Source organism: Cynocephalus volans, chromosome 5 (genome assembly GCF_027409185.1).
Source record: "Cynocephalus volans isolate mCynVol1 chromosome 5, mCynVol1.pri, whole genome shotgun sequence".
Lineage (NCBI taxonomy): Eukaryota > Metazoa > Chordata > Mammalia > Dermoptera > Cynocephalidae > Cynocephalus > Cynocephalus volans.
In genome coordinates, this window is record NC_084464.1 from 62,538,046 (window position 1) to 62,555,959 (window position 17,914).

Consider the following 17,914-nt stretch of genomic DNA (forward strand, 5'->3'; position numbering starts at 1 on the left):
AAATATCACACCCTCCAGGGAGTTTCCAGGTGATTGTTCCAGCCAGAAGATTTCTTTGTCTTTACTGATTTTCCACATCAAAATACAAATACCTTTATTATTACATTTATTACATTTTGCATAGGGTGTCATTAGTGGGTTTTTATATCTCCCCCACTGAATAATACATTCCATAAGGTAGGGGTTTTATCTCACCCATCTGTAGAGTTAATACAATCCTCCAAAGTCCAAAGAGTTGGGCTAATTCTAATATTCTGTATTTTGAATGTATAATTTTTTCCAAGCCCTTCATAATTTCATAATCTTCAGTTATCTCTCAAAACAATTATCTGAAAATCCCATAGAGAGGATAATATAATAACTGGAACCCTCTGAGTGATCTGTAAATAATATTGAAACAGATTAAAGAACGATAAATTATTTTTTGCCACAGAAGTAAGATGCCCCCTTTGCTGGTCATATTGTTCCATTTGTTTTATGTCTTGGTAAAGTCATCAGGTAGTGCCCTTCAAATTCATATTAATCAGTGCCAGGCAAAAACAGAACAAAATACATTTGCTTCTGCTTGGCTGTGCATACTTTCCCCTCTGGGAAAGGAAGGCAGGTAAATGGCAATGCTTCCGGGTGACCAGTACTGGAACTGTGAGCCCCATCAGTTGAGGTCCTTGCTTTTGACAATTCACAGAGGGGGGGCGGTCATTTGACTCTTATAGTCCACTCTATATAAACAGGTATTCATTACATGGGGAGGCTGGGAGGTTTAATTAATATCTGTGAAGTGTTCGGGAAGACCCATTATGAGAAGCAAAGACTATAACAGACCATTTCTTTCTCTAGGTTGCTCTTTTCTTTATTACTAGAAGAGGGTCGTCTTGCATAGAACTGAAAGATGAGCCATCCCCATTGGGAGATGGTACATCATAAAAACTACTGTCATTTTGAATCAGGAAGATGCACATCACAAAAGAAACACATAACTGATTTTGAGGTCCTGCAGGCTACTAAGAGTATGTGTGTTTGATGTAGTCATTATGCTTTCTCGTTTGCTTGTTTATTTGTTTGTTGAAAGCAAACACTCCTACGGAATTCTAAGGAAGATTTTCCAAACTGTGTTTCTTTTTCACTTAGCTAACTTTTTAATACATAAAACATGCCTTATTTTTAACCCCTGTCAAAATTCCATGCAACAGCAATGCCTTAAGTTATCAAAAAGGAGCAGTAAGGAGGATCAGAGGCCTTAGGGCAAAGTTATAAAGAGAAATGTGAGGCCATCGTGGTCAAGCACCAGCTGACTACCCTATGCCCATTCTCCAGCTTCCTATTCATCATCTTCCTTCCAGGCACCATAGCTCCCATGTTCCTATGCAGGTGTTTGGGGTGAGATTAGCTCTACTCTAAGGTCCACAGTGAACACTAACTGGTCAAAACCAGTGAGCAAAGCCTATTACCCTAAGCACAGGACAGTGTAGTCAACTAACTCACTTTAGACCAATAAATCATGAGGAGACATTTGTTGGGGACTTCTGGGAAAGAAATTTTCTCCTTCTGAGGTTGTGCCCAAGAAAGACCCTTTTGTTCCCATGTGGTATTAATAGGGAAGCAACTAGCCCTGGGAGCTGCTGGCAACCATCTTGTGGCCACAGAGCAGGCAGCCTTAGGTTGAATTTGACACTATGGAAGGCAGGACAGAGACAAAAAAAGACCCATCTCTTTATTGTGCCCTGGGCTGCTGAATCAAGCCACTCCTATCACTCCTGAGCTTTCCTGCTCTATGAGTCAATATAATCTGTATTATTTAAGTCCATTTGAGTAATTCTTTATGATTGAAATCTTCCTAACAAGATTTTTTAAAGTAAATTTCAAAGAGAGAAATGAAAGAGCAAGAGTGTATGGAAGATACCTATAAATAGATTATATAAAGATATGGATATAGACTATAGATATAGATATATGATTCATTTGAACAAAATTTTGGATACATAATGTTCCTTAGAAGAAAAGAAATACAGACTTAACGCAGGCAGAAATGCCATGAATAGTCATGTCTCCTTACAAATTCTCACTGTTTGCAACAACATTGCAAAAGAAAGTGATTAATTTTTCAGCACTAGAAAATTCCACAGAGAATCTTCAGGGCTTAGGGGCTGTGGGTGAGAATGGAAACATACCATTGATGAAAGGGGAGAAGAGTGAGAATCCAGAACATGGAAAGAAGCTGAATGCTATGAAATATCTATCCATTTTTCCCCACTAAATTTCATCAGTTTATAATTTCTGCCCAATGGTCCCATCTCATAGTCTAACTTGTTATATTTGCTAACAAGAATTCAAACCAGGTTATGATTTCATGTGGACTCATAGAAAAAAATTAAGGGCATTATGTGGACTACAGTGGGTCAGCCACAGACTGCAGAGCCTCTTGTTAGAGGTGGTGTCGTCAGTGAAGAATGGCTAAAATGAGTGTAGTAACAAATAATCCCAAATTTTCACAATACAACAAACATTTATTTCTTGTTACACATCCACTACAGATGTTGGCAACTCTCTGGGACAGAACAACAGCCCTCCATATGTTGAGGACATGTGTTCAGGACATACTCTGGGTTATTTAGTCAACATGGCAAAAGAAAAGAGAGAGCTGAAGAAACAAGCCCCAGAAATGCAATGCTTCTACCCCCATACGAGGCAAGCCACATGGCCCCATCAGATTTCAAAAGGCTGGGAACTGCAGTGCTTCCTTGTTCATAACATACAGGAGAACTGGATACTAGAGGTGACTGTCTCAGAGAGCTACCTACAGAGCGGCTGTGCATTCTCATAAACAAAAGAGCGGAGTCTGAAAAGTCAGTTAAATACCTATTAATATGAAGAGGTTACCAGCACTTAACTGGAAGTAAGGAAACTCTTCAGAATGATTCCTTCTGTGTTACTCTGCATCTCCCATCAATGGAAGAACTTGAGAAAACTGACTCAGTAATTATCATACTTTAGAAATTCCAGAAGTTCCTTTTGGAAACCTATAGAATCAAGACACATCTCTCCAGTTTTTTGTTTGTTTTATTGTCCATTTTGTTTGTTGTTTTTTGGGGAGTTTTTTGTTTGTTGTTTTTTGGGGGTTTGTTTGTTTGTTTGTTTTTTGGTTTTTGGTTTTTTGTCCCTGTTGTTTTTAATGGATAATCTCTTAAGAGCAATTTATTCCCTCATCACATGGCTGCTCCTACACACTTCTTTCCTTCCTCCTTTAGAAAGGACATATTTCCTTCCTTCTGGTGTAGCTGAAATGAGCCCTGGATGTATATTTTATGGAAAAGATTCCCTCATCCTCACATTCTTCCCCTGATTTGCATTTATGTTAGTTCCATGGAGAAAGTCAACTTAGAGAGATGCTCTGTGCTCTTGTTGGGTCATATACTCCTCCATCGACACCCCTGCTACTAGGCATCAACTAACTTTAGCCAAGGACAACCAAGGGGCCAGAAGAGGTCCCACCTAACCCTCCTACCAATGGACAAAGCAACCCAAGGAGACAGCCGGAAGACAGCAACTAAATGAGCCATTAGCAAAGCCAGGCTGCACTATCGATCTGCCCAGTGAGATTGCTTCAGCCGCCTCATTGCTGAAGTAATGGACTGCACCAGTAGGAAAAGAAGCATAAAGTCCAAACAACATACAAAAAAAGCCCATGCCTGAAACAACCAACTTACAGAGTCAGCAGCAAGTTAACATTTATTCATACAAAGGATAATGCCTTAATGATAATCTCTCCCTATGACAGCTTTTATCAAAAACCAATTCAATACTCTTAATACTACCCAACTCCTCTGCAGCAATCTGGTCAAGGCTTGCTACATTTCTCCCACAGAGATATGCACTTTAAGGGGCAGATATTGTGGCTCCTTAAAGAAAGAGCAGACTTCAGCCCAGTAGTCCTTACAGCAAGGTCCTCGGAGGGCAATATTTTTAGGGCTGAATCAACAAAATTTTAAAAGAGGACATCACTAAAGAGAAAACTCAAGTTTTCCAAATTTATTGAATTGCATTTTGTATATCAAGACTGAGATGATTATTTACTCTTGCAAATAGAAATGCTATACATTTTAGACTCAGAACAGGTAACATTTGATAGATTTTAGCAAAAATGAAGAACACTAAATGTCTAGTAAGGAATCACATATCCAACACACTTATGAAACTCATATTGCTTCTTCCCCAACACAAATACACACACATACACCACCTCCACCATCATCACCACCACACCCCACCATGTGCACCCCAAAGTAGAATTACTTCTAATTTCTAAAATCCATCCAACTACTATTTGAGACACCTCATACCTCAGAAGGGAACCAGCTTATAGTTGGGTGCTCTTAATTCTCCACCAGGCTTCAGGGAGATGGTGATTAAGTACAATGTCTTCAAGAATGGACCTAAGAAAAAGCAAGCTTTTCTCGCACATGACGAATTAAATATACTGACAATGTAACATATTCACATATCACAGTTTTCACATTCTGTTTCTAAGGATTTCCATATAATCCTTCCATGTCACAAATGGGGAAACAGAAATGACATTATGGAAGTGAGTTATCCAGGACCACCCAGTGATCCAGCAAACTAATTTGAACACTTCTGGTTCTTCATTCACCAAATCTCACTTCCCCTGTAGAATCCAAAGAACCCTAATGAGGGGCCCTTGTACCTCCCAAAGCAATTTCACAGCACTCATGTCTATGTGCAGGAGAGCTAAAGTTGCATATTTGGAAAGGCTGGGAAAAAATCTCATCGTCATATTCCCACAGTCAAACCCAAAATGAACCCACATATTTCTGCATATCAGGTTTCATTGAGAAAATTCCACGCAGTATTTATTTAGACCAAGATGGTTTCAATTCATGAAGATGTACTTTAGAAGGAAATAACCATGTCATGTCCCAGTGGGACTGATCTCTGCCTGTCATTAATAGGGTCATTTTCACAGGGCTAATAAAGTTCACTGTTTTCCACTGAGCACAGAAACTAATATTTTAAGGTAAAAGTTAAGAGCAGTTCACCTGAGATGATTCAAACTCCCATATGGTAATGTAATAATTACTCAGTTATATTATAATAAGTAGAAATGATAAGAACTTTTTTAGGTGAAATATGACAAAGGGTCATCAAAACCAAAGCTTCATTTACTGTTAACATACCTCAGAATTAGAGGAACAGGCTGATGTCACGAGCACTTAACAAAGATTCCCTGAGAAACAAGAGATGCACTATTAACTTGTTCAAATGAATTTCAGCCTGCATTCAAGCTAAATACTACCTGCATTTCCTCTTTTAAAAAAAAATCTAGAAAAAGAAGCATGTGTAATCTTAGATTTAAATAAGTGGCAAAGCCTCTTTCGTATAGCAAGTTATGGTTATGACAACACACGACAAACAATAACAAATTGTCACACCTTAACTTTGAATAACAATTTGCAGAGCACTCACAAATTTGTCCTTCTTAATTGTGTAGTTATCATGTATTTAACTAAAAATAATAATACTGAGCATATTTAGAAGGTGTCCTATGAATGAGACACTATGCTAAGTGTTGTACATGCATTAATTATCACAACCCTGTGAGGCAGGAATTAACAGACTCAGTGAAGTTAAGAAAATTTGCCCAAACAGGTAAGTAGAAGGATCAGCCTCAAATCTCGTTTCTAGAACCCAGGGTCATAACTACTATACCATGTTGACTCTGTTGGACTTTCAGGTCCCTTCTACTATTACGCTTTTATGTGTACTCAAAAACTGCAAGTCAGGTAGTACTAATCAATTCAAAAGTTATGTGAGTTGCCACACATAGAGACATTGCTGGAATTAGAAGCCAGGCCTAGGAGTCCCATTCATGGTATATTCTATTTGTCTTTGCCACCCACCTAATTATCCTAAGGAGGTAAAGCCCTTTCAGATGTGAAACCTTCTGCCTTCCCAACTCCTATTCCCCTGCAGTAGATAATTGGCATACATTAGGAGTTCATTTCACAGAAAAAATACAGGTGCAAGGAACTCAGTAAGATTCCTTCAAACCAGCTTCAGGTCAGGGGGATATGGTCAAGTATAAGAAAGGAATATCTTGTGTCCCTCATCTGACAACTAGCTCAACACTGCTCTCCATAGCACCTCTCTCTGCTGGCACACAACCGTGAAGACACACAGTGAATAAAAGAGGTGGGGTCTTAAAGGAAGAAAAGGAGAAAGGGAAAGAAGAAAAAAAAGGAAGAGGAGAGGAAAGGAAAATAGAAAGGAGGAAAAGAAAGAAAATGAAAGAAAAAAACCAAAATGAAATGAAAGGGAGAATTGTTTTTTGATTTCAGCAATAGGAGAAACAAAATAGCTTAGGTTTGGAAAACAGATTTTCAAATTAGCGGGTATACACATTATAAAGATAATGTAGAACCCTGGATTGCAAGAATTTTGTAGCACAGCCTCCTTAAACAAAACGTAGGGATTAAATGAAGCAGTGTGGTTTGCTTTTTAATGGTAATCCAGTACAGATCTATGCCTTCATTCCTCTATTAACTGAAGAGGAATCCAAGATAGATATCACTCTCAGAGAGTTAGTGTGTAGTTGGGAAATAAAATATTTAAATAAATACATGCAATTTAAATATATACAGAGATAAATTCCATAAGACAAGTAAGATAAAGTATTATGGTATGGAATTTCCCAAGAAAAAAATCCTTCAATTTCAAGGAAAGAAAAATCTTCCTGAGGGAGATAGGCATTGAAGAACCCAAATGAATTTTAAAATATAAATATTTGGGGGGGGGGAAATGGTGGTGATTTAACCAGCCAAACACTAGGGTTGTCAGAGAGCTATTCTGTAGTCACTAAAAGAATGGATGAGATGAGAGACCTGTGGAGTCTTGGTCTTGTCAAATCACATAACACACTTGAAGACCACAGCTTTAATCGAAGCACTTTTAACTGAAGAAAACTATCTCTCGCTCTACTGATAGCAAGTATGGGCATAAGGAAGGTGCTGCCCAACCACGATATTCATCTGCATCCTTCTTTTCCCTTCCTACTTGTGATCTATACCAGCCACCTGCATTCCCTTGCTACTCATTTACTCCCTAACCCCACAAAATCTTGTCTTCCTCCTTCCCAATACTGTCCTGCAGCCTCAAAAGTCACCAAGGACCTCTTCACGGCAATACTTTTGGATAACTCTCAACACATATTCCTTCAAACTCTCCCCTCACCTGGGTTCTATAACACTATAGCAAGAGTTTTCAAGCACACTGTTATAAGGAGAACCCTTCCTTCAGATGAGATCTTGCCTAGGAACTCCAATTTATTACCATAGCTATACAGTAAGACTTGAAATCAGACAGTGTAAGTCCTCCGATTTTGTTCTTTTTCAAGGTAGTTTTGGCTATTCTGGGTTATTGCATTTCCATAAATTTTTTTGAATCTGCCTGGAAATTTCCATACACACACACAAAAAAAAACTACTGAGATGTTTTACTAAAATGTCATTGAATCTATTAAGTTTGGAGAACTGATAATCTTAACATTATTGTGAACTCCAATAATTCTATGTTTCTTCTGATTTGGGTTCATTACGCTTCTTAGATCTGTGAGTCTGTAGCATTTACCAAATTTAGAAAATCTTTGCCATTATTTCTTGAAATATTTTTTATCCCTCCTACTTCTCTTTTCCTTCTGCAACTCCAATTACACAAATATTAGACAACTTGAGATTGTCCCAAAGATTACCGAATACCTGTTCAAGTTTTTCCCTCTTCTATCTTTCTGTTCTTCAATTTGTATAGCTTTGGTTGTCCTGTCTTTAAGGTCACTGATTTCATCGTCTGCAAGGTCCGATCTGATATTAAGCTATCTAGTAAAATCCTTATTACAAATATAACTTCTTTCAGTTTCACAATTTTCATTAATTCTTTGACATAATTTCCATTTTTCTTCTGAGATTCCTTATAACTTCACTTATTGTTTCTATCTTTTTCTTTAAAACCTTAAATATGTTTATAATAGCTGTTTTAAAGTCTTTATCTAGTAAATTCAACATCTCTATTATTCATTACTCTGTTTCAATTGATTACATTTTTTGCTTTTTCCTCAGATTCTTGAATGTATATTGGACATTGTGGATGCTATGTTCTTCAAAGTGTGGAGTTCATTGTCTTGCTCTAAAGAATGTTGAGCTTTGCTCTAGCAGGCAACTAACTTAGTGGAAGAACAATTTAATCCTATCAGGATCCATCTGAGTGGGTCTAGAGTAGATCCACTGTAGGGCTAGAATATCCTATTCCTAACTGTGGTCTTTCTGAGGTCTCAACTCAATTCCCTGAGGGCTCAATTCAATTTTTAAGTGAGATCTCTCTATTCCAACTGGTCAGCCCTCAAAAATTTCCCAGTATTGTGCTGTTCCATAGTATTCCCAGTACTTTGGCATTTTTGTTTACTTCAAGCTTGCCAAACCTCACAAAAACGTACTCACGTGATTCATCAAGTATTTGACAAAAGATTCAAGGGACACAGATTTCTGGATCTCCTTCTGTGCATACTTCCTCCTCTCTGGTACCTGATCTCCAAATTGTACCAACATCAGCAGCCCTGAGCTCCAATCTGTTGTTGCCCACCCAGTGAGACTATTTCTCTCTGTTTGGGTTCCATTTCCTTGTGCTGCGTTTTAAATAGTGCTCTCGGAGAGAAAGCCACTTTTCTTGTATGTTCCCTTCTTTCAAAGATTATAGCCTTGTACTGTCTGTTATCTTATGCCTGAAATATATTTTGATTAGTTCTCCTTTTGTTATACCCACTTGAAACAGGAGGTTTCTGCTTCTATGTGGTTAAAAATTCATTCCTAACAACTACATTAAGCTTCACAGCCACACGATCAACAATTTTTATTCTGTTCTTGCTGTTTTTCAGATTCTTGTTCATCACTGTTTCTTGTATCCCATGTTATCTTTTTTCTTGAATTCATTTTACAACTTGCCAGAGTACATCATTTTTCAGAGAGCACATGAGGGAGATACACTTTCTCAATTTTGTGTAGCTTCTATGTCTTTATTTTGTTCTTATTCAAAATAGGATTTGATTGCGTGTAGGATTCTAGGTTCAAAATCTTTTCCCAGAGAACTTTAACAGCATTTTTTCTGACTTCTTTTTTTCATTGGTAGGGAAGCTCAAATGGTCAGAGAAACTTCTTCAAGTTGTCACAACTGAAATTGTTGGGTAAGACATCTGGATGAGGGAAGTGAAAGTAGAGGGATTCTTTGGAGGCAGAAATGAGGAGAAAGCTGCTTTCCACTGCCCTTTCTTCCTTTCTCTCAGTCCGTCATGGGGTTCAAGGGTTGCCTTGGGTTTGGCCAAGTCTAACAACAGCCCCAATTTTTAAAAAATCTAAAAACATCCACAGTAAAAAAAAAAATCCATCTCCTGTCCCCAAATAACCACTCCTTTTTTATGAATTGCTCTTAAGACTTCATCTCGAGAGCCACAGATCCAAACAATCCATATACACAAGGAAATAAGGAGGAAAGGGAGAGAAAGAAAAAAGGAAATGTCAACATAGCAGTCCTCATTAATTTCCCTGGTGTCTGCCCCATCCCACTCTTGGAATTTCTCCCAGAGCTCCACTGAAAAGTATAGCTGTACTCCTTACAGTTTTCTCTAAACTTGGTTAGGGTTGTGATTATTCTGCTGCAGTTTCTCTACCCATCTACCTAAAGTGCTATTTGTGCTTCAGAATCCCTCAAAACTTCTGGTTGTCTTATGGCACTCTGCTGTGTTTTCCATGTACTCCTGGCTACTTGATAGGGTCCTGCTCCCAATAGACTTGAGCACAATGCTTATCACATCTGGAACCTTCAAGTGTGGTATCTATCACCCCCTCACCCTCTTAGGACTGGAGTTACCTACACATTAGCACTAGCCTAGTAAGTTTTGATAGACTGGATCCCCTGGTTCCTGAAGATACTTCCTCCACAATGACTTATGGCCACATGGGTTATGATACCAAATAACTAGCTGTGTGACCTTTATCAAGTCACCCCTCTTTTGAAACTCAGTTAACTCATCTCTGAAATGAGATGGCTGATCTGAATGATGTTCAACATTTCATCCAACTGTGATGAACTGATTCTTTGACCCTCCTTTGAACCTTATCTATTTCCATATATGGTCTCACTTTCCTACTAACCCTTAAAGGTGTGGTCTCCTTCCATATTATTTTTTGTCTCCTTCAGAGCATGGCTGAGGACCTTGAACATGGTTGGAACTCAATAAATACAAGGGTACTTCAAAAAGTTCATGGAAGAAATGAATTAAAGGATAATATGAATCTTTCCATGAACTTTTTGAGGTCCCTCATATATGTTGCATAAATATTTTTAAATGAGTGAGGCATTTAAGCCTCTTAAAAAAATTCAAAATTAGACTTTGAGATGATGAAAATTAAATAAAACCTAAGAAATGAAATGATCTGGCCGAAGCAGCAAGTGCTACAGAGAAATAATTTCATGTCACTCTCTAGCACCATTCCTAGTGAACTAGTGCTGCCAATAATGGCTAACACTGGACATTTACTATGTGTGAAATGCAGTTCTCAGTGACTCACATGCCGTCAGCCTCACAGCAACCCTATTAGGTGGGTGCTGTTATTATTCCCACTTTCCAGATAAGAAAACTAAAGCATAGAGGGGTTAGGTAACTTGCCTGAAGTCCCCCAGGTAGCAAGTGATGTATTCTAATCCAGCAGTCTAGCTCCAAAGCCCCCACACTTGACTACTGTGTTAAACTGCCTCTCTCTCTCTTTCACTGGCATTTGCTCCCATAAGCATCCCAACACCAGCAGGTTAATACCCAGCCAGACAGAAACTGAGGCCCAGAGAGGCCTAAGGATGCTCACTGACCCACAGCAGTCCCAAGTCACTATAATCAACTTTTGAAACATCATTGACAGCCAACTGCTGAGAAAGAGGCAGAGGAGTGGAGGCTGTGATCAGGGGACAGTGGTCCTGGAGATGAAGGATTAAAATGGGCATGGAATTGAAAGGAAGAGGCATTTTGGGGGGCACACTGAAGCAAGAAGTGACAGCCCTGGGCAGTCACCTGGAGGGAAGGTAAGGGGGAGTGAAAAGCCTGGGGAGCAGGTAGGATGGACAGCAGTGCCCCAGGGGGTGGGAAGGTAGATTGGAAATGGTGTAGGAAGGACAAAATAAAAAGCATTATTTTTATATAACTGCATACATTTTCAGCACCAGTACAAAAGGTATAGGAAAACATACATTACAAACCCAGGAAGTATAGTACAGTTTGACTGAAGCAGCATCCATGGGAGAATCTGGTACAGAGTGTGGCAGATAATAGGCACTCAATAAATGTTTGTTCCAAATAAAGGAGACAAAAAGAGGAAAATCTGAGAATTGCTTTCATAAAGAGAAAGGCACCTAAGGGGCTAGGTGCTCAATAAATATTATTTTTTATCTGTGTACAGTGAGAAGCCTGGGGAGTCGTAAAAGATTATCGGATTTCCAAAGAGCTCTTAGCCTCTGATTTCAATTCTGGCAAATTCCCTGGGGAGGCTGTGAAATCTCTCACTGGGGACTTAAGAACACATTCTTAGAAGAGCCACTTGGAGGGAGTGGTTTAGACAATTTTAAAATGGATGAGCTGAGGTAGAGAGGCTGGACCAAATGACCCCATGGTCCTTTTCAGTTCTAATTTCCATGAAATCTCAGAAGCTGAGGTTTCCATTCTGCTCCCCACGGAACAGAGGTGAACCAGATATACCAGCAAACATTGCTGTCCCACCAAGCCGAAGATGGCTGGGTGATTTGGAAGCCTTCCAGAAGGGCCTGGTTAAATTGTAAGCCATTTATTTTACGAAAAATAAACCACAGAGAGCCCGTTTCAAACACTCATGCAGAAATCAGGACAAAATGCTGAGATTATCTGTTCAGAATTCGCTTTAAAAGAGCTCAGGCAGCACTCATTTATTTTTGAGAAAATATATGATTAACCATAGTTAACTATGAATTCAGATGTTGTGCATTAGACCAGCTCCTCAAAGTTTGAGAGCATTTAATATTATATATCGCTGCCATTTGGACTAAATTGTTTTTTTAATGTACACAATATTACAAATTTAATTTGAGCTGTTTGAATCAGTCTGTAAAAAAGATTTGATTATACCTGAGTGTTCTGGCCCCAGCTTTTCCGTATCTCAGTAATCTTGGCAGTAATTGGCTGGTTAGACGTCTCACACTCCATCTCTGCCTCAGTTTCCATGGTAATGTTACAGGAGCGATTATAGATGAGAACTTCATCTCTTTCCACTTTAGGGCTGAAACGAGAGGGGAGGTTAAATGGGGTGTCATCAATCTTAATGAAATGCAATTATTTTTACTCTTATTAATCATTGCAAGCCATTAGCTTGTGGCAACTACAGGCCACCATTTGTCAAATTTTGCAAATTTCTGTAATTTTGTTTCCATTCTTTTATTGTTTATTTGTTTTCCCTTTATCTGCACACCCTGCAATGAAAATTCACATGGTAAATATCTTTCACTGAGGCCTTTCTCTTTTCCAAATCTATTAGGAACATTAGCAAAAGCTTCTCCAAACCCAGATTAACAAGCAATATGCAGACAATGCTACCAGTTCTGAAAGTGGAAGCAAATGTTGAGGACAGTTTTTGTTTTTGTTGTTCTTTTTTCCCCTTCCTCTTCCTGCTCTTACACATAGTGTTGGGGGAGTGAATTGCCTGAATCCCCCCAGGGCAGATGGAGAAATTGGAAAACCCACACAACTGGCTAACTGGTCCCTAATTCCAACTGTGAAAAAATGAGCTCATTTAGGCTTTCAATTCCCTCTCCCCAGCTGATGGCAATGAGGCTCTGTTGCTGGCAGTGGAACATTAACTTAGTAAATTAATTAAACTTACTTAACAGCCCAGGCTAAGGAGATTCGATATATGTGCCAGTTATACTACCAGCCACTAGTTTTTAAAAGTCCTCTTGCTTTAAGGGGAGAAGCCAGGCTGGATTTAAAATGAAAAACAGCAGTGCAGCATTACCAAAAGTCTAAAAATATGTGGTCTAGAGGAGGTGAGAGCATGGATATTGAAGGGTACTGTCCCCAACAGGTGTGATATTCATTCAAGAATAATCCTGGCAACTAACTCAAAGATTATTAGTAATAATAATGCATGATGTTTTTATACTTTTCAACAGTTTCACATGTATCATCTCATTTCAGGCTGTAAATTAGGTGGAGGTGTAAAAAAGGTAAAACAAAGAAATGAGGAGATTTGCATAAAGTCAAAAACAAAATTACAGAAGCTCTGAGATCAGAACCCAGCTGTCCTGTTTCTTAGAGCTCTCAAGTTCAGAGATGCTGACCAAACATCAGCCACAGAGATGGTAGATCCCATGGGAAGACCAGGAAGGGTGGGGCAAAAGGCAAAAGGCACCACTTGAGAAACTATAAATCATGTTGAACTGCAGCATCTTTTTTCAAATCAATATCAAAATGGTTTCTCCCACAACTTGCAAAAAATAATGAGCAAGATAACAATCACATTTCACCACTTAATCTTCTCTTCTTCATGCTGAAATATTCTCAACTCTGTATCCACCTAAGGCATGACCTCCACATCTGCTATCCTCTAGACATATGGGAGATGGCCAATATTTTAACATCGCACCCCCCAAAAAATGAACGCAGATAGTTTGGGCTGACCACTGGGGCTCTGGTCTCCCTTTACCTGAGCCCTCCATCCACCACACCTAACCCTGTGTTCATTTTGTAACCTCCCCATGCTTATATTAAGAGGGTGGTAAACTCAAAGTCTCAGAGCTGTAACTTCACCTGGCTGTATTTGCTCAGCTGACTTTCTGAGCAGTATTAGCATGCTAAGGTTGGGCTTCAAAGAAGATCAGCTAGATTTGAATCCCAGCACAGATATTTACCATGTAGATATATGACATGGAAGACACTATTCTGTAAGCTTTGGTTTCCACATTGATAAAAAGGAGTTACTAATAATCAAGTACCTATTCTGTACAGGTGTGGAGAGAACTGAGCAAAATGAAGCATTATAAATGATTAGCACAGAACCTGGTACACGTAAGTGTCCAATAAAAACAGCTCTTGTTATAGTTTCTGGTAGCAGTGGTGCTGGTAATATTATTGTTGAAATGTAAATGTGGGAATTTACACTCATTATTGTTACATTTCACCTCACTGATTTGAACCCATTGCTCAAAATACATTGTGAATCTGGAGCCTGTAGTCTAGCTACAAATCTATTTAGCTGAACCATTATCCACTGAGTGGACAAAGCCACAGGATAAATACAGAATTTGCTCCTGGAGTGTCAGTCATCCTCCAAGATTAAGAAAGGCAAAGCAAAGTAATTTTTTTTAACTCTTTAATTAAAATGTAATGTAATATTTAGGTAAACATGCAAATACAGTGGAATTGAATGCAAAATTTACATGGACTTTCAAAATACCTGACGTGAAAGCAGTTTGAGGCTTGTGTCAGGCCACTTTGGGCTTTGAACCTAAAACCTCTTTTTTTTGCTACTGGGGGTGGTGAGGTTGTTGAAATCATTTGAGTTCTCCCTCTATGTTTACATCATAAATCATTTATAAACCTATCAGAAAGGAGATGAAGTTGGTTTGCCACACAATCACACGCTTTGTGAATCAGTTCCAAGAGCTACTTTCATTTCTGAAGGCTCACACACCATCTGATTAATAATTCATTCTAGAATTTTGTCAGGGATAGCGTCAAGAATAGTTTTCTAGATTTCCAGAATTTTCCCTCTTTCCCTTTTTAGTTAATTCAGAGAATTTTTGCCCATCACCTCTCTCTGTTATGTGCCTCCTCCTCGTGGTTTGTTGTCAGCTGCAGATCCTCAATTGTATAAACAAGTTTTTGTACCCAGGATATGAATGATCTGGGACTAGAGACTTGAACTCAAGGAGTGTAGTGACCGACTTCCTTTACAACTGTTCTTGGCCTTGGACTTCCACCCTCCTAACAAGCCTTCTTCTGCCCTTTCTAGGCAAAGGTATGAGTGAAATGGGCTGAGTCACTCTGCCGTCCTTCTGTTTGCCTGTTAACAACATACGGTCTTCCCTAATCATGTTCTTCTTGCTCTGAAAAGAGCCAAACCCCCTTCTGTTAGCTTAGACTTGTTTTTGCAAGCTTTAGCTCATATTTCTTTTGGTATTTGTCCCTGATCACCTTGCTAGAAACCAAAATTAGCTGAGACAACAGGATATCCAAAATAGACTAACATTTACAAAATTTCAAAGTTTCTCAATAGCTAACTACTATTCCATGTTTTCTTCCACGATAATCCTGTGAATTAAGAGGTACAGTAGGCCAGATTTAAATGTAAATATATGTAAATAGATAGATAGATACCAATATATGTAAAGAAATAAAGATCTGGAAGCACATGCATACACACATGCATGCACACAAATATTTATTTGAGGGAGATTGGTAAAAATTTTTGGTTCAAATAGTGGCAAAGAGAGTTCTAGAACATAAGATTCTTGACATCCAAGACATCCAATCTATCGCTCTTTCAGTTGGTGTCACTAGATCCTAAAGTAAGCAGATAATCTTGTTATGTGCTCCTTAGGATAGGTTGTCAAAACACTCGCAGGCGTTCTGTCTCCCTTGCTTAACCTGAAGTTGCTTCCTGTGGCTCTGAAATATTGAGCCCACACAGCTCAGTCAAGGTTTTCATTTCTGGTGTTGACAGTATAGCATCATGCTCAGTACACGGTGAGTCACAAGCTCAGGTTTCTCTCCCAACACTGCCATGGCTTGCCTGTGGGACTCTGGAAAGTTATGTAATCTTCACTTAGCACAGAATCCAAACTCCTTCTCTTGGCCTTCAAGGCTTTCCATTCCTCCCCAAGCTCATCTAGGACCCCCTTCCCTCCTTCTCACTCCACTCCCACCCTACTGGCCTCTGACAGTTCATAAAACTTGATGGGTCCTTTGCATTTGCTGCCCCCCGCCTGACTCTTCATAGTGACACCTTCTGCTCTTTTTACCAGAATATAAAAGACCCTTCTTCAGAGCAGCCTCCTCTGAGCACCCCGTCTAAAGCAGGCCTCATTGTTTTCTCTCACTTCATAGCACTCATCATATCACATGAACATGAGCATCCTGTTTGTTGTCTGACTTCCTCCTCGGCCAGTAAGGACACGGGCTTTTTTGTTCACCACTGAGTCATCAGCACCTGGCACAATACCCAGATGGTAGGCACTTGACAAATATGGGATGGATGGATGGATGGATGAACAGATGGATGGACAAGGCATATTTTTGCCATAGATACACGTCTACCTTTGCCAATTGGCACCAAGTCCCTAGTGGTAGTAGCTGGCAGGGAGATAAAGCACTTAACGGAAGTGGGTTCTCTGAAAAGATCCTGGAAAGGAGTCCTCTGGTTCACAAGCATAATCTTGAGAGGAGCCAAGTAAGCTATTTGGCACCTGATTTTCTTAATGCCCCTTGTATAATTTATAGAGTATTTTCTGGTTATTAAACCAGCACATACTCACTGGAAAAATACATAAAAACTCAGTTTAAAAAATAAATATGATTAGTACTCCAGTCACCTAGAGATAGGCACTATCAGCATTCTAGAATACATCTTTCCAGTCTTTTTTCTAACACCTGTGTGTGTACAAATATGTGTACAATATACAGCAGCAGGATTAAATTAATACAGTATTTTGTGATCTGTGATTTTCACTTCCCAATATCATGTAAGCATTTCTCTGTTTGGTTAAATATTCTATATCATGGCTTTTAAAGGTTTGTTAGCATCATATCATTTAGATGCATCCTTTATTACTAAAACTTAAATCATTTTAAATTTTTTGTTATGCCTGAAACTTCAAAGAACATGGCTGTCTGTAAATGTTACACATTTCTATCTGCCTTCTTAAAATAAAATCCTAGAAGTGAAATTGCTGGGCAACAGAGTACAAAGAACTATAAAGTTATTAGTGCATTGCCAAATTTTCCTCTAAAGACTGTACTAACTTACTTTTCCATTGGCAGCAAGAGCAGTGTGGGTTCCCCTTACCCACACTCATCGACACTAAGTATAAACTTTAAGACACAAGGCACTTATTTTAATTCTTACTCAAGAAAACACACCCACTTTTGCCTGCTGCAATAGCTGGAACATTGAGCAGCACTTCTGAAATTATACTAACAGATCAGGGTATAACTTGTAATGGGGTCTGAGGCTCAGTTCCTTAGCTACCCGCTAGAGTGGAGGGGAAAGGCGGGGAAGAACTCCAGAGGGATAGCTGTGGGGGTTCAGATGAAGTCTCTGGACTCAGTGGAGCCAGGAACTGCTGACATGTCTTTCTTGGTGTCCAGCATTAGTGAGTTCTCAAATCCAGTCTCACCTGAGCACAACTCTCAGTACCCCACTTCCTATGTAATCAAAACAGGGTTCTTTACCCCCTTCTAGAAGGCAACCAGCCAGGGAGGTTCCACTTTTCCTCTGCCTGAACACAAACCTCTGATGACAAATTCACACTAAAACAGATTGTCTCAGGACATCAAAAAGTCAGACTGCCATGGTAAGAGCTGTTATCTTTTTCATTTGCGGGTAATATTTTTGTTTAGTTTTATATTTTACTGGGAAAATAGGCCTTCATTAGATAATCAGATATAACCACTCTATCTAGACAAGAAATAAAGAAGAATGCAGACCAATGTTGAGCCGTGTGTAGGAAAAGAACTGCTTGCTGAAATTAAGGCTGTCCAAAGTTACCAATGTGGTCACACTTTTTTTTGGTCACACTTTTTTTTGTTGTTGTTTAGAAAAGAGGACTTAACCTGGAAAGC

At 39.1% G+C, this 17,914-nt stretch overlaps 1 protein-coding gene across 1 annotated transcript in view; it reads right to left on the reverse strand.

Moving 5' to 3' along the window:
• PKHD1 (PKHD1 ciliary IPT domain containing fibrocystin/polyductin) overlaps positions 1-17,914 on the reverse strand; it is a 455,019-nt gene that overhangs the window by 360,774 nt on the left and 76,331 nt on the right. The window contains exon 34 of the mRNA XM_063096948.1: positions 12,206-12,356. Within this exon, the coding sequence (XP_062953018.1) occupies positions 12,206-12,356 (151 nt within the window). The remainder of the gene's footprint in view (positions 1-12,205; positions 12,357-17,914) is intronic.